The 26485-nt window shown below is 43.5% G+C and overlaps 1 protein-coding gene across 8 annotated transcripts in view; it reads left to right on the top strand.

Moving 5' to 3' along the window:
- Positions 1 to 26485, top strand: part of LOC102917836 (calmegin) — an 83090-nt gene that overhangs the window by 4778 nt on the left and 51827 nt on the right. For all 8 annotated transcript variants that reach the window (XR_013051221.1, XR_013051222.1, XR_013051220.1 and 5 more), the window contains exons 2-8: positions 8964 to 9122; positions 10334 to 10471; positions 13054 to 13187; positions 15310 to 15353; positions 19560 to 19661; positions 21803 to 21878; positions 23378 to 23492. Coding sequence is in view for 5 of the 8 variants with exons in the window: in XM_076571912.1 (XP_076428027.1) it covers positions 8964 to 9122; positions 10334 to 10471; positions 13054 to 13187; positions 15310 to 15353; positions 19560 to 19661; positions 21803 to 21878; positions 23378 to 23492 (768 nt within the window). In the remaining 3 variants the exon portion in view is untranslated. The remainder of the gene's footprint in view (positions 1 to 8963; positions 9123 to 10333; positions 10472 to 13053; positions 13188 to 15309; positions 15354 to 19559; positions 19662 to 21802; positions 21879 to 23377; positions 23493 to 26485) is intronic.

Raw genomic sequence — 26485 nt, 5'->3', positions numbered from 1 at the left:
GTGGGTGTTCACTCTTACTATCCATCCAGCTGTCCTGTGTGCTCTTTGTCATGTCTGGATGAAGGGCCACTCCTGGGGAATTTAGGAGATCTGACTAGTGTAATTGACCATTGCTGGCAGAGTGGAGGGAACAGTCTGAAATGTATTTTCCTTCTCAGCTTCACCCCTTAACACCTCAGCTATGTTCGGAACAGCATCCGGTTACAAGTGAGTCAACAGGCTGAAAACATGCTGTCAGTTCTTCAACAATGAGTCCTTTGGTCCCTTAATCCCCTAAGTAAGTTACTTCCCTCTAAGAACATCAGGCTGTTTCACCCCAACCATTGACAGCAGTGTTTTCTTAATCTAAATGCCCACCTTTGCCAGTTGCCATACGAGAAAATTTTACATGTTCTTCAAGTTTTCGAATACCTCTTTAGCCCTAAAATCCTTCCTACCTGGTTTCCCAGGCCCCTTCCCAGAATTTATCATTTACCCTCCCTGGTCCTTGGGTGCTTTGGAGATGACTCAATTTTAACAATTATAATCAGTTGATTAAGATTGCTAGTTTAGGAATAACTGTATGTCAGTGTATAGGAGAATGCAAATGGATCCATATCTATCACCCTGCACGAAACTCAAGTCCAAGTGGATCAAAGACCTCAACATAAATCCAGTTACACTGAGCCTGATAGAAGAGAAAGTGAGGAGTAGGCTTGAATGCATTGGCACAAAAGACTACTTTCTGAATAGAACGCCTGTAGCACAGACACTAAGATCAACAATTAATAAATGGGACTTCGTGAAACTGAAAAGCAAAGGACACTCAACAGGACAAAATGGCAGCCTACAGAATGGGAAAAGATCTTCACCAACCCTACATCCAACAGAGGGCTGATCTCTAAAATATATGAAGAACTCAAGAAACTAGACATCAAAAAACCAAAGAATCTAAAAGTGGGATACAGACCTAAACAGAATTCTCAACAGAAGAATCTCAAATGCCAGAGAAACACTTAAATATTCATCATCTTTAGCCATCAGGAAAATGCAAATCAAGATGACTTTGAGATTCCATCTTACATCTGTCAGAATGACTAAGATCAAAATTACAAATGACAGCTTATGCTGGAGAGGATGTGGAGAAAGGGGAACAATCTTCCATTGCTGATGGGAGTGCAAACTTGTACAACCACTTTGGAAATCAATATGGCAGTTGTGATGGCTATTCTTGGTTGTCAACTTGCCTATATATGGAATGAACTATAATTCAGAAATGGAGAGCATACTTGTGATTTGGATCTTGAGACAAGAAGACAATATGCCTTTAATCCAGACCTTGAGTCTGGAAGGCACACCTTTAATCTGGGCCACACCTTCTGCTGGAAGCCTGTGTAAAGACAATGGAAGAAGGAAGGGTTGGTTCTTTGGACCTGTTTGTCCTCATCTTGCCAGCATATCCATTCCTTCACTGGCATTGGAGCCTTCTTCCGGACTCCAGCATATACAAAAGATCAGCTGAGACACCTAGCCTCATGGGCCTGACTACTAGATTCTTGAACTTTCCATTCACAACTACCATTGTTAGACTGCAGCCCATATATATATATATATATATATATATATATATATATATATATATATATAGAGAGAGAGAGAGAGAGAGAGAGAGGGAGGGAGAGAGAGAGAGATTCATAAGTCCCATTACTCTAGAGAACCTTGACTAATCCAGTGGTGTCTCAGAAAATTGGGAATCAATCTACCTCAAGACTCAGCTATACCACTCTTGGGCACATACCCAAAAGATGCTCAACCATACCACAAAAACATTTGCTCAACTATGTTTATAACAGCTTTATTTGTAATAGAAAGAACCTGGAAACAACACAGATGTCCCTCAACTGAAGACTGGATAAAGAAAATGTGGTACATGTACACAATGGAGTATTACTTAGCTGTTAAAAGCAATGGCATCAGAAGTTTACAGACAAATGGATGGAACTAGAGAAAAAAAAAACCATCCCGAGTGAGGTAACCCAGACCCAGAAAGACAAACATGGTATGTACTCACTCATAAGTGGATATTAGCTGTAAAGTAAAGGATAAATATGCTACAATCCACAGACCAAGAGAGGCTAGATAGCAAGGAGAGCCCAAGGTGGGATTCATGGATCTCCCCATGAAGGGGAAATGGAAGAGATCTCCTGAATGGACTGGGGGGGTGGGTGGAGATAGATGGAGGGGGAGAGTACTAAAAGAGATGACTGGAGGAGGGGCATCTCAGGGTCAGGTAGAAACCTGATGCAAGGGAAACTCCCACAAATCTACAAGGATGACCCCAGCTAAGACTCCTTCCTAGCAATAGTGGATAGGTAGCCTGAACTGGCCCTCTCCGGTAATCAGACTGGTGACTAACCCAATTGTCATCAGAGAGCCTTCATTCAGTAACTGATGGAAACAGATACAGAGATCCACAGCCAAACATTAGGCCAAGCTCAGAGAATCCTACTGAAGAAAGGGAAGAATTGTAGGAGCCAAAAGGATCAAGGACATCACAAGGGAACCCACAGACTCATAGGAGCTCACAGAGCCTGAACCACCAACCAGGGAGCCTGCATGGGACCGACTTAAGCCCTCTACATATATGTAATAGTTGTGTAGCTTGGTCTACTTGTGGGTCTCCTAACAGTGGGAGCAAGCCTGTCCCCGACACTTTGGCTGGCTCTGGGGGCCCTATTCCTTGTACTGGATTGCCTTGCCCAGCTTTAATACAAAGGGATGTGTTTAGTCTTACTGTAACTTGATATGCCATGCTTTGTTGATACCCATGGGAGACCTGCCCCTTTCTGAAGAGAAACAGAGGAGTAGATTAGTGGGGGGATGAAGGAAAGGTGCAGGGTTGGGGGAGAATGGGAAAAGAGGAGGGAGGAGAAACTGGTTGGGATGAAAATAAATTAATTAATTAAATTTAAAAAAAAAAAAACGATTGCCAGGGTTGGGGATTTAGCTCAGTGGTAGAGTGCTTGCCTAGCAAGTGCAAGGCCCTGGGTTCGGTCCTCAGCTCCAGGGGGTAAAAAAAAAAAATAAAAATAAAAAAAAGGATTGCCAATTTTTGCTTTTTCGAGACATTGTTTCTCTGTGTAGTTTTGGTGCCTGTCCTGGATCTCGCTCTGTAGACCAGGCTGGCCTCAAACTCACAGAGATCGGCTTGGCTCTGCCTCCAGAGTGCTGGGATTAAAGGCATGCGCCACCACCGCCCAGCCAAGATTGCCAATTTAAACAGAGTAGAAACTAAACTTGACTGGCGTGGTTTTCCTGTGCTTTGTCCCAGTGAGTGGCCCAAGGTACCCTGTGTGTCCAGTGCCTTTCGTCATTCCATGGATGAATGACATCAGGTGGAGTCAGGTCATGGCTACATTGCGTTGGACCTTGTAAACCAAGGCAAACAGTTTAGGCTTTCTTCTAGTCTTTGAGTGGTGTTCTGGAAGACCATGGTGAGTCGGAGAATGGCGAAAGCCCAACCAAGAGGCAAATAGTACAACCCAAGACACTAAAGCCTCGATGATAACAAAGATAAAATGGTGGCAGGCACCTGTGGCAGGGCTTCCGAGTCTCAAGATGACCATCAGCTGGGAGTCTTACTAACATGCCCTTTCTAACTCAGTGAGTCTGGGGTGAAAGCTGCCAGAGACAGCTACTCCAATGAGCTCACAACTGATGGCCGGGGCTCACACCGCCTGACAGTGCAGCCCATGGAGTCATGTGACCTGTGAGCCTGAGAGCCCACCTGTCCTTTAATCTTAAGTAGTTTTAGTTTACATTAGCATCTTAAAAAGTGTGAACTAGTTCTCTGGCAAGTTTTCCTGTTTGGGTGGGGAAGTGTTTCTGTTGATCACTCATCTTCAGCATCTGAATCCTGCTGTGAGGTAGAAGAGTCTCTCTCTCTCTCTCTCTCTCTCTCTCTCTCTCTCTCTCTCTCTCTCTCTCTCTCTCTCTCTCTCTCTCACACACACACACACACACACACACACACACACAAAACAAATATCACTGAAGAAGAATAGATATCACACTGATTATCTTCAAAATGAAATATCATCTAGATATAATGGATTAATTAAAATGTAAAATTACTTTCACTTTTTTGTTTTCTCTTTTAAAATGTGGTTATGAGAAAATTTAAGCATACTGATATGGATTCCTCTCTTTCTTTTTCCCCTTTTTGAGGCAGTCTTGCTAGCCCAGGCTGGCCTGAATCTCAGTCCTCCTGCCTCGGTCTCCTGGTGTAGTTGGATTTTTCTTTGGGCCACCAGTACACAAATAATGACATGGAGATTTATGATTAATTATTAAAGCTTGGCCTTTAGCTTAGCTCTTATAACTTAAATAACCCATTTATATTAATCTATGTTCTGTTGCGTGGCAACCTCTCTTCCATCTTATACCTCCTGCTTCCTGCCCATATCTAGTTGGCAACTCTGTCTTTCTTCTTCCCAGAGTTCTCTCTCTGCCTGGAAGTCTTGCCTTTACCTTGTGCCTAGCTATTGGCCATTCACCTTTCTATTACACCAATCAGAGCAATACATCTTCACACAGTGTACAAATATCCAGCAACATTCTGGGTGCTGGGTGCTGACTGTATGCTTCCACACTTAGTTTTATCATTTTTTAAATCTGAGAGCAATTTGTAGCCCTCTATTTTGAAAAGTGAGAAGCAATGATACTTAGGACCATATCAGGGGCCTTTTATATTTTTTAATTTTTTGGGGGGGCAGCATTTATTCTAGCCAAGAAATCTACCACTGAGCTGTAGTTCCAGCCCTGGAGTCTTTTATTTAAAACTTTTTGTGTTCATCTATTTATTGGGAAGCACAGAGCAGGTGTGGAGGTCAGAGGACAACTTTTGGGAATCAGTTCTCTTCTTCTGCCATGGAGGTTCCAGGGATTGAACTCAGAGCATCAGGTTTGGTGTCAAGTGTCCTTCCTGCCGTCCTGCCCGTCCCTTGGAGTTTTTGTTTATTTGTTTGTACACGCCTTTAATCCAAGTACTCAAGAGACAGAGGCAGGCAGATCTTTGTGGGTTAGAGGTTCCAGGCCAGCCTGGTCTGTAGAATTCTAGGACAGCCAGGGCTATGTAGAGAGAATATGCATCAAAAAAAAGTCACTTTGATCCATCCTGCATATAAACTGGGTTTTGTTTTCACAGCTCCACAATGATGCTCTACAATGATGCTCTACAATGATACTCAGTAGACCAAAGCTTACATTCACTGTTTAACTCAAATTTCCCACATTGATTCCATACCACATTGTCCCTACTCATGGCCTGGGTGAATGTGTAGCACTGTGAGCTTTTGACTATCGTAGGGATACCTTGACTCATCACAGAGATCACAAGAAGCAGGGCTGCCTGTCAGTTATGTCTTTGAACACTTCTTGTGCCTGTTTCTGTGAATAGTGCTCTCCAGAGAAGACTCTCTGTTCATGTGTACCAAATTGGTCCTTAGGGGACTGTCTCAGGTAGATTGCATCACCCGCAATGTAGCAACTCCAACACATGATTCATTTGGCAGAGACAGTTATCCAGGGAACCCGGATGACACAGTGTGCGCTGTGGCCACACCTCAGCAGTACCCAAGAAGTGAACAAGGGCAGTTCTGTCCTCACTGAAGTCAGTTCTTATGTGGTGAATCCATTTGCTGCCTTCATCCAGCTGAGGGACGTCACTGTTTCAGACTCCGGGAATTCAGTAAATGCAAACCCCAAATGTCTTGTTCTCAAGTTTACATTCTAGAGAACTCTATGCTGAGCCATCTTGTTGGAAGAAAGAAAGAGAGAAAGAAAGAAAGAAAGAAAGAAAGAAAGAAAGAAAGAAAGAAAGAAAGAAAGAAAGAAAGAAAGGAAAGAAGGAAGGAAGAGAAAGAAAGAAAGAAAGAAAGGAAGGAAGGAAGGAAGGAAGGAAGGAAGGAAGGAAGGAAGGAAGGAAGGAAGGAAGGAAGGAAGGGAAATTGGGGGTTGTTTATCACAGAAATCCACATTTTCTTATATAAAACAACTCACTCACTGAATTATTTTCCTGTATTTATCTGATATTTATGTGGTAAAATGAGAAACAGAAGCAGGCAAAAGTCTTGGAGCATATAATGTAAGATATTAAGCACTCTGTAGTGGTTGTTTAAGACGGGGCCTCAATGCATAGCCCTGACTGACCCAGAACTCACTATGTGGACGAGGCTAGCTTGGGCTCAGGTCACAAAGATGCCCCTGCCTCTGCATCCTGAGTGCAGGGCTTAAAGGTGTGCACACCATGCCTTGCCCAGTGGAGATTATTTTTTTTTTTAAGTAGAACTATAGTTAATATTTGGCCTTTTGTATGCCTGTAAGAATTTTTGAATCGCTCCCTACTAACATCTGACAATGTTAACAAGAAAGCTATGGTTAGAAGCTGCTCATGTCCCTCATTTACCCTGAACATGTCCTTTAACTGCTTAGAAGGGAACTGTGGACCTGTTAATGTTGAGAAGGATGTGGAACGATGGCACACATGAGGGATGGGCTTCCGTGAGAACCTCTTCTCTGTCTTCACTGGTGGCTCTGCATTCCTTCCAGATTGACACTCTCTTACTCCAGGGCACCGTCTTCACGTGTGACCTAGTGTGAGTCACCCACGTTGACAACAGACCGGAGAGATAGATACAAAGAGGAAGGGAAAGTTTTGGTTCCTGTCTTAAGTGCAGGGTCTAGAAAGAACATGTACCTGTTCATATCGAATCTCTGCCCAGATGACATCCATCTCCTTGTTTTCCAGAATCTATACATGGTGACTGGAAACAACTGGAAGAAAACAAGCCATTATAAAGATGCCTCGGCTTCATGAATCTGACCGTGTTCTAGTTTGCTCTCTGTTGCTGTGCTAATGCACTCTTGCTGAAAGCCACTGGGGGAGGAAAAGCTTGTTTCAGTTCTTGGGTTATGGTCTCTTATTGACAAACAGTCAGGCAGGAAGTTGGAGGGGACTAACTTCCTATTCCATGCAGCATTACTTCAGATCAAGGGATTCACAGCCAAGGAAATGCATCAAGAATCATGGAGGATGCTGCTTGCTGGCTGGGCTATCCTGGACCCGTTCTCAGCTAGCTTTCTTACCCAGCCAGGACCACCTTCCCAGGGAATGATTCCACCCACAGTGAGCTGGGCCCCTTCTGCATCAATTAGTTATAAAAATAAGGTCAGTCTGATCTAGTCCATTCCTCTCTCAGATGGCTTCAGGGTGTCTTCAGCTGACAATAAAAGCAATTAACATAGCCATTGTTTCTTTAAGATCATGTCACATTCCTACCTTTCCACCTTTTTAGAAAATTATTTTCCCCTTCATTCTCTGCTAGCCTCCAGGACCCTCATTCTCAGCCCAGAGCAGGCTTGTTATTTCACTGAGAAGTACAGCAGACGTTAACAGAGAGCCTCCGATGCCCGGTCACTAATGGGAAGCCCATGTGCCAGGCTAAGCGCCTGTCTCCCCTGCGTTATGTCCCATTCAATAGCTGCAACCTCTCCACGTGGACCTAGGCACCACCCCTCTTGTCTGTTTTCACATTGCTTCATCATTTGCCCCATCTGTCCTGGGTCATATCCACCAGAACAAGAAGGCTGGTTTTCGCCCTTTAAAAAAAAAAAGTGAAAAACTACTGTCTTCCCTCCCTCCCCCCATACACACACACTAGCTTCTAATGCTTTCTCTTACAGAAAAATTTCTAGAGCGGGCTATCCAAACTTCCTGTCATATTTTCTCCTTCTGTTATCTTCTGAATCCCCAGCACTGTGTTCACCTACATCTCTTCACAGAGAGCCAGGGCCCACTCCAGCCCATCCAATCACTATGATTGATTCCTAGTGCACTGAATAGTTTTAAGTCAACTTGACACAAGCTTAAGTCATTTGAGAGGAGAGAACCTCAATTAAGGAATTGCATGCATAAGATCTGGCTGCAGAGGGTTTTCTTAATCAGTGATCGAAGCGGGAGGACCCAGCCCATTGCAGGTGGTGCCACCCCTGGGCTGCTGGTCCTGGGTTCTATAAGAAAGCAGGCTGAGCAAGCCATGGGGAGCAAGCCAGTAAGCAGCACCCCTCCATGGCCTCTGCATCAGCTCCTGCCTCTAGGTTCTTGCCCTGCTTGAGTTCCTGTCCTGACTTCCTTTGATGATAAACTGTGATGTGGAAGCATAAGCCAAATAAACCCTTTCCTCCCCCAGGTTGCTTTGGTTATGGTGTTTCCTCACAACTAAAATACCTAATCAATGTGAGGCACCCTCCTCACATGGTGCCTGGGATGATTATGATTCCCTCCTCGATAGCTAAGCCATCCCAGCCTCCCCAGCTGGCTTCTATGCCTGCCTGTGTTGAATATCCTCAGACTTAACCAGTGTGTGTTCCTGGTCACTTTTCATTTTATGGTTTGGTTTGTCTGGTAGTTCTGGGTCTGGAATCCAGAGCCCATCTCGTGCTAGGCAAACCCCACTCAGGAACATCCCCAGCTTTCTGTTCATTTTTCCACAGATAAATTCCTAAGCACCCATTTACAGGAAGGCCAATGAGTTTTCTCTATAATTACAAATTAAATTTATACATAATAAGGAAAATTTGGAAAACATAGAACACAAAATAAAAAAAGAAAATAATCATTGGTAATATCACTTCCCACATATGACTGTTTTTTTTAATTTTGTTCTTCTAGCTATCTCTACATGCTATGTGTATATTACATATATATTCACTTATTTCTAGGTACAACCCCTATATGTAGTACCATATATGTACAAACCCCATATAGAGTGTCATATATGTACAAATCCATATGTAGTGCCATATATGTATAACCTCCATATATATGTACAATATGTATATAGTACTATATACAACACCTTTGTTACTGGAAAATTTCGTTTTGCCCACTGCATGTATAAACTAGATATTTGTTTCCTTTGCAGTCAATCAACTAATTAATTGCAGAAACCATATTTTGGAATTTAAGGAAACTATGCTACGTTTAAAAAACAGAAGTGACAGTCATCACCAAAATCTAGTGCAAGTCTTGAATGAAATGAAGTATGAAATTGCCAAGACAGGAGACGCATCAGGAAACTTAGGTGCGTGTTACTTTTGCCTTTGTGAATGCTCACCTTTTTTACACAAACTTGGAGGTTTAGATTTAGATGCTTCTGATTCTAGACTGCCTCCCCCCACTAATAGTCCAGTTAACACTGGTGTTTCATTGTGAGACATGCAGAGCTCGGGAAAGACACACGGGTGGCACACTTTCCCCATCTCCACCATCACAGTGATTGCTCATGTGGTCTCTGAGGTCTACCACCGTCCATGATCAATTCAACAGAAGCACCAGAAGCCCTGGCGGCATCTCTCACCCCCCTTCTCCTCATCACCATGCATCTGAGGGGCCACCCATCTTCTCCCTCACCATGTCTACTACCCCGGTACTATTCACATGCACCCTACTTTGTTTATCTTTTTCAAAACTGAAGAAGAGATTATTTAGGAACGGTGTGACTAGAGTTGCTGAATGTTAAGGGGCCACACAAAAGTTACGAAGTTGCAAGTTTTAATGAAGAGGACATCCATCAAAGTATCAGGGGTGCTTATCACAGCACTTTTCATCAGTGCTCATCAGGACTGGCAGTTCTGCTGGTTTCTGGGATAGCTCACAGTGCTGGGCTGAAATTAAGCACCGGTTTAAAAATAGATACTCATCAATAACCATTGAACTACACATCATATAGAATTACGATAACAATAATTTGCATATATTTCCTTGAGCACTAAGTCTGTGGATGAATTTACCAGCCCTCATTTTTTTTTTTTAAGATTTATTTATTATGTATATAATCCTCTGCCAGCATGTATGTCTACAGGCCAGAAGAGGGCACCAGATCTCATTATAGATGGTTGTGAGCCACCATGTGGTTGCTGGGAAATGAACTCAGGACCTCTGGAAGAGCAGTCAGTGCTCTTAACCTCTGAGCCATCTCTCCAGCCCCCAGCCCTCATTTTTAAAAAAAGGTTGTATAGGGCTGGAAAGATGGCTCAGCAGTTAGAGTGCCTCTCATCAACCAGAGAACCGCAGCTCTGTTCCCAACACCTGCCTCAGGAGCTGTGACTCCAGCCTCAGGGGATCTTGTGCCACCTTAAGGCCCCAGCAGCCACCTCGCACACGCATGCACGCTAGGGTGTGCAACCCCCCACATCCACCTCACAAATCAAAATTTTAAAAACCTAAAGACGCATCCCCACCAGAGAGGTAACACGCTGTGTGAACTCGGCGGCCCTTCTTTTTCTCTTGCAGTGGAGAGGAAAATGAGCATGCTGAGTGAGAACGGAATACTTCCTAACAGATTTGAAAGCCTCAGGTTCTTCCTCCCTCATCTAAGGATCACAGGGAACATGTACCCAGATGTAGCCACTGGCAGAGGAAAAGCAGGTGGTAAGAACAGTTAGAACTGGGAAACTATGTTCAAGTATTTTGATCTTTGGGAGAATCTATATCTTAAAATTTCAGTTAACATACAAAATAATGGGTTTCAGTGTGAGGGGTGTGTGTGTGTGTGTGTGTGTGTGTGTGTGTGTGTGTGTGTCCACGTGTGTGGTTATCATCTCTTTTTGGCCATATTTGCCCTCCCTCACAACTTTCTCCTGCCCATCCTCCCTCTACTCAGTGGTTCCCATCTTCCCCTTCCTCCAAGAAATCCCTCTAGATTTCATGGTGAAGTTTTTTGGGTTTGAAGTAGTAAGATACTAGTGTGTAGACTTCTAGCCATTAGGTGTGAATTTTGAAGAAAGTAGTCACTCCACTTAGTGTCTTGAATTTAGGTTCAGTTTCATTACAGATGCTTGGAAAATTAATTGACATATGTCCAGTACACATGAAGCATCTTCTAAGTGCCTGGCAAAGGGTTTTTGTTTCGTGAATCCTAAATGGTCTTAATAAAAACCCAGAGCCAGATATCAGGGTGAAAACTGAAAGATCAGAGAAGCAGAGTAAGCCACAGCCACCACCTCTTACCTTACCAACTCCTCAGCCTGAAAAAGAGCTAGTTCCTATCTCCTCCTGCCTTATGTTCCTTTCTCTGTCCAGCCATATCACTTCCTGTCTCAATCTTCCTAGTGCTGGAATTAAAGGTGTGTGCCACCACTGCCTGGCTCTGTTTCTCTTTTAGACTGGATTAATCTCATATAGCCCAGTGTGGCCTTGAACTCATAGAAATCCAGATGGATCTTTGCCTCCCACATGCTAGGATTAGAGGTGTGTGCCACCACTGCCTGACCTCTATGGCTAACTCTGTGGCTAGCTCTGTCCTCTGATCTTCAGGCAAGCTTTATTTGTTCAAAATATCACCATAGTTTTCCTTGTGTGGACAAACAACTTGATACCTGGTGATTGTCCTATTCTTCCCACCGTCTTATGACCAATATCAGCAAAAGATGGTTTCCAAAGAGAGGATGGTTATTTATTTATTTATTTATTTATTTATTTATTTATTTATTTATTTATTTATTTATTTATGTATTTATTTATTTATGTATTTATTTATTCATTTGTGGGTCTTTTCTTTCTAGACAGGGTCTCACTATGTACCCTAGGCTGACCTTGAAATCATAATGCCTTTGTTTCTACCTCCTGAGCACTGGAGTTACAGCCAGGCGTCACTACTCCATGTAGAGGAGGGGCCGTGTGAGACCAGCTTGGAAGCATGAGTTCAGGCTCATCAGCACTGCAGCTCGGACCAGAGACACTGAGCCGAGTCCCAGAATGTCTGACATCCCCCAAGTCTCCTTTGCTTCCGTGAGAGGGTCACCTGGGGTCAGGCTCCCAGGCTGCGGGATTCTCCTAAGGCCTTGCTGGGACAGAGCCATGTTCATGTCTGCTCTTGCACCACAGCGCCAGACAGAGTTGAGTGGCTGGGACAGAGACAGCAGAAAGTCTGTCCTGTCTGACCCTTCACAGAGAAGGTTTGCCAGTCCCCGGATGAGCTAGTTCCTTGGGAATAAGTATGCATCACATGCCTCTGACACACTGCCCAGGCCTGGGGTGTGGAGAGAGTAGGGCTCTGAGACACTGTTTCACATCTACTAAGCTCTTACTGTTTCCCAAACTCAACTCTTGTTTTCCCATTACTTTGCTTTAGTCCCCAGAAGCCAGTGCAAGAGGCCAATCTCTACCTACTCTGTCTTAGACGCACGAAAGAGAGGCTGAGAGACAATAAAGGGATTTTTTTCGAGCTTACATTGTAGATATCTCTAACTCCATCAGAATCCCCCTTCAGAGCCTTCAGAGTATTTTGAAGTGTGTGTGTGTGTGTGTGTGTGTGTGTGTGTGTGTGTGTAAATGATAGTTTATAGTAGAAGTTCAAAGGCAATAGGAGAAATACATAGGCTATAAGATATTAGGCATGAAGAATAAAGGTAGCTTAAACTAAACATAAACAGCGAGGGAACCAGAGCTGAAAAGGCTGGTGTGCACTTGCACACCAGACACTAGGGTGATCAAGACTGCCTGTAGAAGCTCAGCTCCCGTCTAGATCATGCAGGGGCCGTGCTTCTCCATACTTTCTTCATTACGGGTGCTTAAAGCCATTTGAGATACATATTTATCCCATCAAACCATTTAGAAATGACATCACTCAAGGTTTCCACAAATGACAATATTTCAGACTACCTGTCCCACATGGGACTCCAGTGCCTCTTCAGAAAGAAGACGGGAGAACCAGCCATTGTGGGACGATGTATACCGAGGTAGATAGGTAAAAGATGTATTAACAAATGGAAAATGTTTCATTTTATTTTCTCTACAACGAAATTCTCCAGCATGAGAACACTTTGGAGTCTAGTGCACTCACTCACAGTGCAAACGACAGAAAATGAAAAGCAGAACATAAAGTAACACTGTGCAGTGTTTGGTAGTATGGCTCAAAACGCTCTTTTTGGCAAGCACAAGACCAGCTCCCTCACAGGTAGGCGTGATCTGATGGTAAGCACGGCTTGTACCATGTCTGTGCCCGTTTGCAGTTTCTTTCGCACTGGGAATCACCACCATTAACAGAAGGAACCACACCTACCTGAAGCAAACGCTGAATTCTGTTCTGTCCAGAATGACGCCTGAAGAAGAGGAGGACTCTGTGGTGATTGTCTCTGTCGCTGACGTATGTATGGGAACCGAGGTCTTTCATCCCTCTATGTAGCCTCTAAAACCCTCAACAGCAGCCACTATTGCATCAGGATTTTGTTTTTTCACTCGGAGGAAGCACCCCACAGATACCTTTGAGAGTCTAGGTGAAATATTTAGTACTTATTTGCTACCACTGGGAAAGACTGTGTATGGAAACATGAATCTTATATGAGAGCCATAATTTAAAACCAAATTTCATTTAACATAGTATGTTTACATTCAATAAAATACAAAAATTATTCAATTTAATTATAAATTCAATAATTTAATTGTAATTATAAATTTCAAATAGATATTGAAATTATTACTGAAGTGATAAAAATCTGACTAACTCAATAAAAGGTAAATTATTAAGTTCTGGTAACTACTGTTAATTGAAGGCTCCTTCCTAGACTTGAGGAGTTGTGGAGAATTATTCTAGACATCATTTATAACCTGTATAACATCTCTGTAAAGTGTGTGTCACGGCCCTGATTTTATTTATTTATTAAAACACCTGTCTCCTTTTTTATTTTTTATTTAAAACAATTTTTAGATTTAATCATATTTTGATTAAATTCTCCCCCTCCCCGAAGTCCTTCCAGACCCTCCCCCATAGCTACCCTACTTTAAGTTCTTTCTCAAAAACGAACAAAAGTTCAATACAACAACAACCCCCCAAAACCAAGAAAACAAAATAAAACACCACCACCCCAAAACAAACAACACCAAATAAAACCACACACACACATACACACACACACACCAAAAAACAAACCAACCACTGTGGAGTCCATTATAAGTTGGTCAATTACTCCTGAACATGAGGCCTGCCCTGGAGTGGTTGATATACCCAGTGTCACTCCATTGGAGAGAACTGATTTTACTTTCCCAGCAGGTATAAATGACAGTTCAGTTGTTAACATTTACCCTAGTCACTAGGTTTTCATTCATTCATTCATTCATTTAAAAATATAACAAAGTAAAATATAATAAGATAAAACAAAAACTATCACATCAAAGTTGGACAAGACAAACAAACCGAAGAAAAAGGGCCCACGAAAAGGCACAAGGGTCAGAAGACCCGCACAGACCCTGTGCTTGCTGCCTCAGTCTCTGGGAGTTCATGAGCTTTGCTCATGTCGATTTAGAGGACCCTGTTTTCCTGGTGTCCCCCATCCCCTCTGGCTCTTACACTCTTCCTGCCTCCTCTTAGGGGTGGGTGTCCCCGAGCTCTGAGGGGAGTGATGGATGAGAGCATAAAGAAGATATATTGCCCAGGAACTAATAGACTCAGGTGTAGGACTCTCCAATGGCTACATCAGTTTCTTTTTCACCCCAACCCATAAAGTAATCACGATTTCATTTTGAAAATTTGAGTAAAACTATAAAGAATTGTGTATTGGCATCATATACTTTTGTGAGGAGGAGGAGTTGGCAACATGTAACACATTTCAAAATTCAAATTCTGGTAACTTGTTCTTAGGAGATAGGCAAGTGTCTGAGCACAGGGACAGTATGAGGACATAGCAAGCTAACCAGGAACATAGACTGTGCCTGCATGGTCATCCTCCAGTAACACTGCTCTGCTCCCTGTCACATGTCCTTGGCAGTCCAAGGAACTTTTCTGTGCCTCATTTCACTTGATCTTAGCCAAAAGGCCGAGAAGCGATCTCTGTGCCTCATTTCATCTGTAAAATCAGGCTGATAGTATTCTTTATGTCGCAGGTCTTTTGAGGCTGATATTAGCTAATATAAATTCAAATCTGTGCTTGGAGTGGTGCTCAGCTCAGAATGAATGTCAGACACAAAATAATTCTAAGGTGTTTCATTTTAGATACGTAAGAGTGTATATACTAATTTAAGTGTGATTAATGTAACATTCCATACTTGGACGCGTGGAGAAGGGTGCAGTAGGTGTGCAGTAGTTTCTGTATCCAAGTAAGTGTTCTTTAAAATAAATGTGTATATTTTATATTTTCTCCTAGAAAGTGAAAACACTAGAAATTATTAGGGCATGATATTTCACACATAAATTCTATGTAGCAAACAAAAGTGTTGTCTTGATAAAACCATGAGGCATCCTTAATTTCAGTGATTTTTTTTCTTTTTTTTAGACTGATGGTTATTTAAATTCTGTTGTTGACATGGTTAAAACGAAGTAAGTACTTTCTGATAAATTTCAACATCAGCCACTCTTTATTTTTATATTCTACTCTTTCTTGTCCAATTGTGTTAGTATTTATTGATCATATTCTTTTCAGTGACTCTGAACCATGGAAAATGAGCCTGTGGCTTTTCTCAATCTGTGATAAAGTATAGCACAGATTTTTTCCTGGGTCTGCAGACTTCGTACTGGAATTCATATTTCCTTGCTTTATCTGCCCCCCTCCCCCCTGCAGATGGGGGAGGCAGGGATGAGGCAGCTCCAGGGGTGTAAGTAGACTTCCTGGGGCAGAGAAGAGTAGAAAGTCCGTGCCTGGTACAGAGTCCATCGGAAATCAAAAGCCAATGTGCAAGGCTTTTGGAACTTTAAGTGTACTTGGATCATAGATACTTGAGGTTAAGCAGGGAGGTATGATAAGCCATGGAGAGATTCTGTCCGAAGCTAAGGAATTTGCAGTTTTCTATTGATCAGGGGCCTGACCCTGGCCACTGAGCTGAGTCTAGCTAACAGGAATGTAGCCAGCAGTGATGTATTCCGTCTTTGTCTACTCCATTTAGAAGTTGACATGGATAAGACAAAAACAAGTGGGTAGGGATTTGTCAAGATCACAAGTGAAAAGAGAACCATTCTCCGATACATGTGAACACTTGGAGTTTGCTCTATAGGTTCAGAGATAACATCAGTGGGGGCTGCAGAGTTGGCTCAGCCGGTAAAGCACTTGCCTTGCAAGCCCGAGGACCAGAGTTCAGATCCCACACTAAGAAGAAGAAAAAAGCCACGTGGGCATAGTAGTCCCCCTGTAATCCAGTGTGTAGGAGGCAGAGGCGGAACCCCTGAGCAAGCGGGCTGGCCAGACTAGCTGAGTTGGTGAGCTCTCTAAGATGAAGTGGGAGATCCTGCCTCGATACAGAAGGAAGACAACCCACATCTGCTCAGGCCTCTGCACACACGCACAAACATAGGAACATGAATACACACAAGCACAACATACATGTGTAAAAATCGGTGGCTTCAGAAACTGCTGTTTTATAGCTGAAAATGAAGAACATGAGGAAATTTTGTGAGAGATTTTAGAGGCGATTCTAGGGTTGATAATAGTGTTGATGTTAATGCAGGGCACTTTGAATAATTATTCTTAAATTGTGACAATGCAATATTTTTATTTTGTGTGAGTTAATATGTATGTGTATGGATGTGGTGTGTTTGTATGCAGTGGTGTGTGTGTGTGTGTGTGTGTGTGTGTGTACCACCAGTACGCATGCAGAGCCAGGGGAGGATTCAGGCCCCCGTTCTATCACTTTCTACTTTATTCCTTTGAGGGTGTTCAGCTGTACCTGGAACTAGAATGATAGCCAGCCAGCCCGGGAATGTTCCTACCTCTGCCCTCCAACAGCACCAGGGTTACAGGGGTGCACACAGCCATGCCTGGCTTTTCGTGGGTTCTAGGGTCCAAACTCAGTGGTCATGCTTACACAGAAGACCGTTTTACCCCATGAACCATCTCCCCAGCTCAATTCCATCATTTCAGATGAACACATTAATAGAATCAGTAATTTCAAAACTTAGTGATGAGACTTGGGCTATGTTTTGTTGGCAATCCTGAGTTCAATCCCTAACCCGACATTTTTCTAAGTGATTGTTTCTCAGTTGTTATATGTCAGTTAATGTGAATATATAAATTTCAATTTGTGTTTAATTTCATACTGTTCAGGATCTTGTCCAGATCTTTCAAAGTAACATTAGATTTGATTGATCATTAATTTTTAAAACATTAATGATGTTATATACATAAAACTTTATTGAGACTGAACATAACTGTATTTTATACAAAAGCATGTTACTGCAAGTTTTCCCCTTACACATCACTATGAAGAAGGCTATTCATTTATAGTGGTGACTGTCAATTCTGGAACTCACCTCAAGCACTGTATGTAACAGAAACCAACAACCCCGAAATGTTTCAGAGAATCCTAGAAAACTATCACCACCCAGGATTGCAAGAGACAAAATCTCTCTCCATCAGTAAGGGGAAATTATGCCACCCAATGAGAAGTTATTTGACCTTTAGTGCCTTAGGATTTGGGGTGATGTTGTCTGCGGTGCAAACTTTTTTTTTCTTTTATAATTTAATTTTACATATCAGCCAAAAATTCCCTTGTTCTCCCCCCTCCTGCCCTCCTCCTCCCAGCCCACCCCCCAATTCCCATCTCCTCCATGGCAAAGACTCCCCTGAGTTCAACTTGGTAGATTCAGTCCAGGCAGGTCCAGTCCCCTCCTCCCAGGCTGAGCCAAGTGTCCCTGTATAAGCCCCAGGTTCCAAACAGCCAGCTCATGCCCTGAGGACAGGTCCCGGTCCCACTGCCTGGATGCCTCCCAAACAGATCAAGCTAATCAACTGTCTCACTTATCCAGAGGGCCTGATCCAGTTGGGGGCCCCTCAGCCATTGGTTCATAGTTCATGTGTTTCCATTTGTTTGGCTATTTGTTCCTGTACTTTTTCCAACCTTGGTCTCAACAGTTCTCGCTCATATAAACCCTCCTCTTTCTCTCCAATTGGACTCCTGGAGCTCCACCTGGGGTCTGGCCATGAATCTCTGCATCCAGATCCCTCAGTCGTTGGATGGAGTTTCTAGCACGACAATTAGGGTGTTTGGCCATCCTATCACCAGAGTAGGTCAGTCCCGGCTGTCTCTCGACCATTGCCAGCAGTCTATTGTGGAGGTATCTTTGTGGATTTCTGGGGACCTCTCTAGCACTTTGTTTCTTCCTATTTTCATGTGGTCTTCATTTATCATGGTCTCTTATTCCTTGTTCTCCTTCTCTGTTCTTGATCCAGCTGGGATCTCCTGCTCCCCTAAGCTCTCTTTCCCTTGACCTTTGCCCTTCATTACCCCCACTCATGTCCAGGCTGTTCATGTAGATCTCATCCATTTCTCCATCATTGGGCAATCCCCATGTCTTTCTTGGGGTCCTGTTTTCTAGGTAGCCTCCCTAGAGTTGTGATTAGCAGTCTAATCATATTTGTTTTACGTCTAGTATCCTCCTATGAGTCAGTACATGCCATGTTTGTCTTTCTGAGTCTGGGTTACCTCACTCAGGATGATTTTTTTCTAGATCCGTCCATTCGCCTGCAAACCTCATGATGTCATTGTTTTTCTCTGCTGAGTAGTACTCCATTGTGTATATGTACCACATTTTATATTAACCTCCACAGTCCAAGCTTCCCCGGGAGTGTGGACACTTAAATTTCGTGTGATCTTCATTCTCCTCTACTGTACGCGACTCCTATATCTGCCTCAAAGTCACATAATTTCATTTTAAAATTGGATGCTCCATCTCTCACTTTCACTCCCCTTTTCTCCCACACCAGTAGTTTCCACTCTCTGAGGAAATATTAGAATTAATTCTCTTAAGTTTTACATTAGAAGACGGGCAGAGCAGCAGACCTAATCATCCTGGTACTTGGGAGGCAGAGGCAGGAGGACCAGCCATAGTCATGTTAAAACATCCACGCAGTCTAGTGGGCAGTAGAGGTGAGTCTACTAGCCATGTAGACTAACTTCAGAAACTGCACTGCTGTTGAGCGGGGCTCTTAGCAGACGGAGGAGATGTATCTATTTGGAGAGTGATCTGACCCAGCTGCGTTCTTATTGTAGCCTAATCTCTCTCCTCCTGACTGTCGAAGGATGCCTTTGACCATCTTAAGAAAATTCACAGTATCTATAATCCCGTGGGACATTTGTTTTATATTTTGCATTCCATTTTTAAATGTTTTATCAATTTTTCTGTGTTCATGGTATGGGGGGCATGCATGCCACAGTTTGGGCACAGAGGGCAGTAAACAACTCTGTAGTAATTGGTTCTCTCATTTACTTTATGTGGGTTCCAGAGATGGAACTTGGGTCACTGGCCTTGTGGGACAAGTGTCTCTATCCACTGAACCATCTTGCTGGCCCCATATGTTTTAGTCTTTTTTTTTTTTTTTTTTTTTTTTTTTTTTTGGTATACCTTTCATTAGTTTATAAATATTTTGGCTAGGAAATAGTACTTACATGTTATTGGTAGCAGGTAGCAACCTGTGAGATAATCCAAATCAATGTTATGTGGACATGCATAGAGAACGTATTTTGAAGTATCTGCATTAGTTTGTTAAGACATTCAGCTATATCGGTATTCAGCCTCCTGTACTTCTATTTCTAGATTCAAAAGGCAGGTGAAGTCCGGGTCCTTGGAAGTCATTTCAATACCCACCTTCTTTTATCCGAGTACACTGCTGGACACGGCAAGGGTGGACTCAGAAAGGTAGGTCAAAGAACAGACCTGAAAGAGCTGACGTCCTGAGGATGCCCTAGAATGGGGACCTGAGAGATAATAACTCCAGTATAGTGACATGCGGAAGCCACCCCTTACTGACTCACAAGGATTGTCTGTGAATCACATTCTGAGTCCTAGTTCAATGACATTTAGTTGGTAGCATGAAATCAGCCATAGTATTATTCCAAGAAAATGGGCAAAAGGTACACAGGAGGAGGCACTGCCCTCCCATTCTGACTTGGTTGGCAACACTTGCTGGCACACCGCTGAGGATGCTTTGCTCATGTTTCTAGACGCTGGTTCGTAGAGACACAGTGAAGGAGGCAGGGGAAGGAGGCAGGGGGTGCTCATTGCTCTTGGAAGCTACTCCCAGCTTCCCTATGCATTTCCTAGTCATGTTAGAAAGGTAAATCGGCCTTTCCCCCTAATTTCCTTCACTTTGTCAATACATTCAATGAAATAGTATAGATACACAGTGTTTAACAGACAAACCAGATCACTTGGAAGTTACAAGAATAAAACACCACAGTATTTATGAAAGAATATTAGAAAGTTGAAGCCTTTGTATGCACACAAATGATTATATATTTCTGGTAATAAATATGGTATTGTGAGAAATATATTGAGTTGATTTCTCAAAAAAAAAATTCTGGTGCCCATGGGAGGCCTGCCCCTTTCTGCCTGGATACAGAGGAGGGGTGGGTTGAGGGGGGCAGGGGGCGGAAGGAGAGCAGGAGGATTGGAGGGAAGGGATACAAAATAAATAAATTGATTAATTTAAAAAATAAAGAGAAAGGCTTTCCAAAAATCTCAGGGGAAATCCCTTCCCCAAGAACTATTACATATTGTATGGCATTATGTCCTATGTGGTGTGTTTGACTCTCAACTACATAGGGCTCTTGCTTATCGCTGCTTGGTCCCAGACCTTTGCTGGCCTGCGGCCTGTCGTCTCTGTCCTCTCCCTTGACAGCCTGGGCCCCATCCTCCTCAGACCACTCCGCTGCCGCGGGCTGGCTCAGGCCTGCCCTGGCACAGGCATGTTCTGTCTGCCTTCTCTTAGACTCCCTCTCCATGGTCAGAGGACTCTGTCTTTCATCTGAGATCAAGTCCAGTGCTTCCCCTAGGTCATAAGACACCCTTCATGCTGTGGATGGTCTCCAGCATCCCTGCTTCCCCAGGGGCCCCAAACCCTCCCTGCTCTGTAGCTGATTGGCTAGCTCCTCCATGCTTCAGGCCTGGGCACTGTATTTCAGCTACATGCTGTACCCTGGTTCTTTCTGTTCCACTTTTCTGCTCTTCCCATTGATGACTTTACCTAACACGATCTAATTGCTCTAATTTTCCCATTTCTGTTTTAATAGTCAGTGAGACCCCAGGGCAAGAAGTGTCCTGTTCTGTGTATCTCCAGGACATGGCCTAGTGTCCTATTTGCTAATAAAGTACAATCAGATTTCCAAATACTTTTATGTGATATTTAGTTTGCTGTTTGTTGTTGTGATAAAGCACTAACAAAAAGCACCTTCGAGGAGGAAAGGGTTTCTTTTGCTGACAGTTCCACATGACAGTCCAGCACTAAGGGACGCCAAGGCGGGAGCTCAGAGCAGAAGCGTGAAGCAGTAACAATGGAGAAACGCTGCTGATGGGCTTCATCTCCAGCGCTTGCTCAGCGGCCTTCTTATGCAGCCTAGGACCGCCTGCCCAGGGGTGGCACCGCCCACAGTGGGCTGGGCTCTCCAGCAGCAGTTATTAATGAAGACAGTACCCCCACAGCTGCCCACAGGCCAATTTGATGGAGACAATTCCTCAGTTGAGGGTCCCTCTTCCTAAGTGACTCCAGTTTTTGTCAAGCTGACAGTAAACTAACTGCATAGATAGTAATTTATTATTTAAATAAAAATTTAGCTAAAATGCAAAAGATATAGTCCATGCTTGTTCTAGTTAAGCAGAGCCAGGTACTGCTCACTCAGTAGAGACGCTTTTTAGTATAATTTTAGTATAAATATATTCATTCTTATTTACTGTCTTTATGGTTATGTCAGAAAATGAAAAAGTGTTATTTAATTACTGAAATATGCCTATAAATTAATCTGCTATAATGAACATTAACAGATTTTATTATTTATTTTTAGTTGGCAAATAAAACAAGCATTGGATTATTGTATTTTGATGCTGTATGCCCAACCCAAGGCCACATATTATTTACAGGTGAAAACTTGGTAGACTTGAATTTTAAATTAGAATATTACTTTTTCAATGCTTCTTTTAATTCCTTTCTCCATGTGTTTCTCTGCCTTAGTCTGTAGCCAAGCAAATAGGAAATATTTCTGAAATCAGCGTGCCCGAAGGAAGCTTAAGATTGCGGTGTTTCCTGTAGCAGAGAGAATTAAAGTTAGAGGCCACAAACTGGAAAGGAAATCTAAGGCTCCTGGGAGGACACAGAACTGCCCTGTGTCCAGGGCTAAGCCTTACTGTAGCTCGTGCTGTGGTCCTGCCCAGAAGGCCACCCAGCCTTCCTCCCACCCTGTGTGGGGCACTGTTCTATACTGCCTTAGGGTAACCGGAAAAGCGAGTCCTTCATGAGCATCCATCTCCTCTCGTCACTTCAGACCGCCCGACAGTGGCACGGCTCCCACCATAAGCACATACCTCACTACAAAGAAAATTGTGCCCTTGTGAAGTTTTCAGAATTATCAGTAGAGGGCAGAGGGGAGGCTGAAGGAAAAACAACTCCTTTCCCTCAGTGGAGGAGTAAAGGAACATCAGCTGCAGCCTGAGTTCTTTTCACTCTGGGACAAGGGTTCTGGTTTGTGCCCTCCTGATGGGGCTGATGTGGGAAGCTCCTTGCACATAAAATCAAGAAAGACAGCTTTCACCCTCACCCCGTTTCCTAGGGCGGCCTCCTTCTAAGGATCCTGGCAGCATGCTTCTGACCAGCGGGGTGTGGGTGGGAATGGCCAGCTCCTTCCTGCCACCTCTCAGCAAAGGACCATAGCAGCTACAGATAGAAGCTGGCAGCATTACTTCAGACGCAGAGCATGTCTGTGTCCACTGTTCTCTGGATGTTTGTGCGTCTGCCCTAAATTACTGTGCTGAAGTCCTAGTTCTCAGATGTGTGGAATTTATAAAGCTGTAGGACCCTTGGGGTCTAATTTGGTCCCGAGGATAGAATCCTAATGATTGGGATTAGTGTTTTTATACAAAAGGCCTCTTCTCTCTGCCAGAGAACACAGTAAGACCTCCATGAAGACTGGGCGTCGGCAGGCACCTCGTCTCCTAGCACCTGGGTCCTGGCCTCCCCTGAGTCCAGAACAGCTAGAATGAACAACTTTACTGTTGTGTATGAACCAGTCTATGGAATCTTGTTAGAACAACCAGAATGGACTAGAGTCATCTTAATTAGAAGCTGAAATGTTAATGAGAATTAAATTGAATTCAAACGAGTCTCAAAGAGGGCTTAAGGAGAATGTTCTGGGTTAGCATTTAGGAGAGAAAAGGACACTTTTAGATCTGATTACTCTCATAATCACAGAATGAAATTTGACTAACTGAAAATAGCCTTAATGAATTGAACTAAATATTATCATCTCATCAAAGACATTTCCAGTGTGTTCGATTGAAAGTATTTTTTGTCTTTGAGATATTATTAATTTAAGGAGTCATTTGTGGTATTAATGCTGTTTTTGTATTTGGCTTTTTTTCTCTAGCTAGAAGATGATATCATAGCGAAACAGATGTATTTTACAAAAATGAAAAATTTTGTAAATAGTCTCACTTCAAAAAACTGGTTGTATATTGAGTTTTCAGTACTTGGATTTATAGGTAAGCCATAGTCTATTGTGTTGAATCATGTTGGATTAAGCTCGCTTGCTTTCTCTTCCTTCCTTCCTTCCTTCCTTCCTTCCTTCCTTCCTTCCTTCCTTCCTTCCTTCCTTCCTTCCTTCCTTCCTTCCTTTCCTCCCTCCCTCCCTCCCTCCCTCCCTCCCTCCCTCCCTCCCTCCCTCCCTCCCTCCCTCCCTCCCTCTCTCTCTCTCTCTCTTTCTTTCTTTCTTTCTTTCTTTTCTTTCTCTTTCTTTCTAAGCTCTTGTTATGTAGCTAAGGTTGACCTTGAACTCTCAATCAGGGTGGACCTCAAAATCTTAATCCTTCTGCCTTGTCCTCAGTGCTGGGATTATGGGTGTGTACCAACACTCTCTGCTTATAGTAAGGGTTTGCTTTTCTGTCTGTCTGTTACTTAGCACAAAATAGTTTTAAAACTTTTTTTTTTTTTTTTGGTTTTTTTCGAGACAGGGTTTCTCTGTGTAGTTTTGGTGCCTGTCCTGGATCTCGCTTTGTAGACCAGGCTGGCCTTGAACTCACAGAGATCTGCCTGCCTCTGCCTCCTGAGTGCTAGGATTAAAGGCGTGCGCCACCACAAACTTTTAAAGAACATATCAAATAGTTTGTTATCATACTAAGTGGAAAGGCATGGCCTGATTCCTGTATGGATAATATGACTTTAATGGTAAAGCCGGATTGGTACACCTGAACTATAAGTAACATAATATTCTGATCATTTTTTAGGTAGAGAATATAAATGAGCAAATTAACATATATACACATATTGTAAAAACATAAAATTCGGAGCTATGAGTACGCACATGTTCAGTGACAAGTATGTCCTATCACTTTTTTGTGTAGAAGAATACTAAGGGACCAGGGTTATACCCTAGTTGGACAGTATATGCTCAGCACATGCTAGACTCCAAGTCCTATCCTGATACCTCAATCAACACACTGACCAATTAAAAACTCCAACTGATTCTCAGAGAAGTGAAGTTGCAGGGAGAGGAACTCAGGGCTGTGGCATAAGTGTCTAACTTCCGATATGTCAAGGTTGCTACTCTTAACGTAGAAATGATTTGGTGGCCCAGCGACGGCTCAGTTGGTAAAGAGACTGCTGTGTAAGCACAGGGGCCCAAGTTTGGGTCCCAGCGCCTGCATAAACATCAGCCATGGTGGAGGAGACTGGAGAGAGGCAGATCCTGGAGCTCACTGGCCAGCCAACCTAGCTGAACGGGTGTCAGGTTCTGTGAGAGACACTCCCTCAAAACATAAGGTGGAGGATGGTCAAGGCAGACACCCAAATAGTGGCCTTGGTCCTCCTTGCGCATGCATTCCTGCGTACACGTGGGAACACACCACACACATACACAATACACAAAAAGAAATAATGTGTGGATTATACTGACCACAGGAAAGTTCCTGTGACGGTGCTCATGGTGATTCCAGTTTCTACAGTCATTATTAGATTTCTTTTTCGGTCCTTCCTCTCAGCCTCTCCCTTGTTTCTTTGAGCTCCGTGGTCTCAGGTGGATTATTGGGCCCCTCATTTCCTGGTCTCAGATGGGTTCCTGTGCCCTTATTTCCTGGTCTCAGGTGAGTTCCTGCCCCTCATTTCCTGGTCTCAGGTTCCTGCCCCCCATTTCCTGGTCTCAGGTGGGTTCCTGTGCCCTTATTTCCTGGTCTCAGGTGAGTTCCTGCCCCTCATTTCCTGGTCTCAGGTGGGTTCCTGCACCCTCATTTCCTAGTCTCAGGTGGGTTATTGCACCCTCATTTCCTAGTCTCAGGTGGGTTATTGCACCCTCATTTCCTGGTCTCAGGTTCCTGCATCCTCATTTCCTGGTCTCAGGTGGGTTATTGCACCCTCATTTCCTGGTCTCAGGTGGGTTCCTGCCCCTTATTTCCTGGTCTCAGGTTCCTGTGCCCCTCATTTCCTGGTCTCAGGTGGGTTCCTGAGCCCCACATTTCCAGGAACCTGATATTAATTAATCTGATGGACACTCTCTTATTTTACTCTTTTAAAGAAAAAAACATACCAGCTTCCTACTTTCACTTTGACCCACTGTCTAAGTAGTTTTAAATTCTAGCAAGTTCAAAATTGACTTAGAAACAGAAACATATCCAAGTGAAGGCATCTGCTGTTTCCCACGCTGGCACCTGCTTTACATCTATATAAACAGTAGGTAGTGTGATACAGGTAGTGTGATAAACCTTTTTTTGGGTTCCTTACATTTTTTACCTTCAAAGCTATGCTTCAAACTCTCAGGGTCTTGATGAATGTCCATCTCTAATCAGCTTCTTACTGTTGCCAGCTTTCTGCTACAGCAGGAGGAAAGAGGGCAGGTGGGTTTGCCGCCGCCGCCCGCCGCTGCCCGCCACCGCCCCCCCCAACCCCCACCCGGGACCGGGGAGGAGGAACAGCTCTGTCCCTCTGTGCTGTCAGCACGTCCCATAGAAAAGCTGAGTGCATTTGGCTTCAGGCGCCTCTACCACCCTTTTTTTTTTTTTTTTTTGGTTTGGTTTTTTGAGACAGGGTTTCTCTGTGTAGCTTTGCGCCTTTCCTGGAACTCATTTGGTAGACCAGGCTGGCCTCGAACTCACAGAGATCCGCCTGGCTCTGCCTCCCGAGAGCTGGGATTAAAGGCGTGCGCCACCACCGCCCGGCTCTCTACCACCCTTTTGCCTTTGCTCCTTTCAGTTTCTCTGGCACCCACCCACCCTCTCATGGGCATTCAGGAGTCTGTGTAATTTCCTCTGAATGATAAGAAAGCCCATCTGTTCTTCAGATGTGCACTCAATCACATTTCTTTCCCAAATTTCCTGTCACATTTTAAGAGCTCAAATGTGTTTCACTCAGCCTTGGTGAAAATAAGAAAAAGTACAAATAACCACAACACCCAGTGGGAAACCTGGAGGAGAAATGGTCCTGTAGCTGCATTATTCTGAGAACTTGAAATTCTCAAAGAACTTCACTGTCAGCAGTTAGGAGAGGG

The sequence above is a fragment of the Peromyscus maniculatus genome, chromosome 5, assembly GCF_049852395.1.
Source record: "Peromyscus maniculatus bairdii isolate BWxNUB_F1_BW_parent chromosome 5, HU_Pman_BW_mat_3.1, whole genome shotgun sequence".
NCBI classification, from domain to species: Eukaryota; Metazoa; Chordata; class Mammalia; order Rodentia; family Cricetidae; genus Peromyscus; species Peromyscus maniculatus.
Note: the sequence above shows the minus strand (reverse complement) of the source record. Positions and strands in the feature narration are given on the sequence as shown.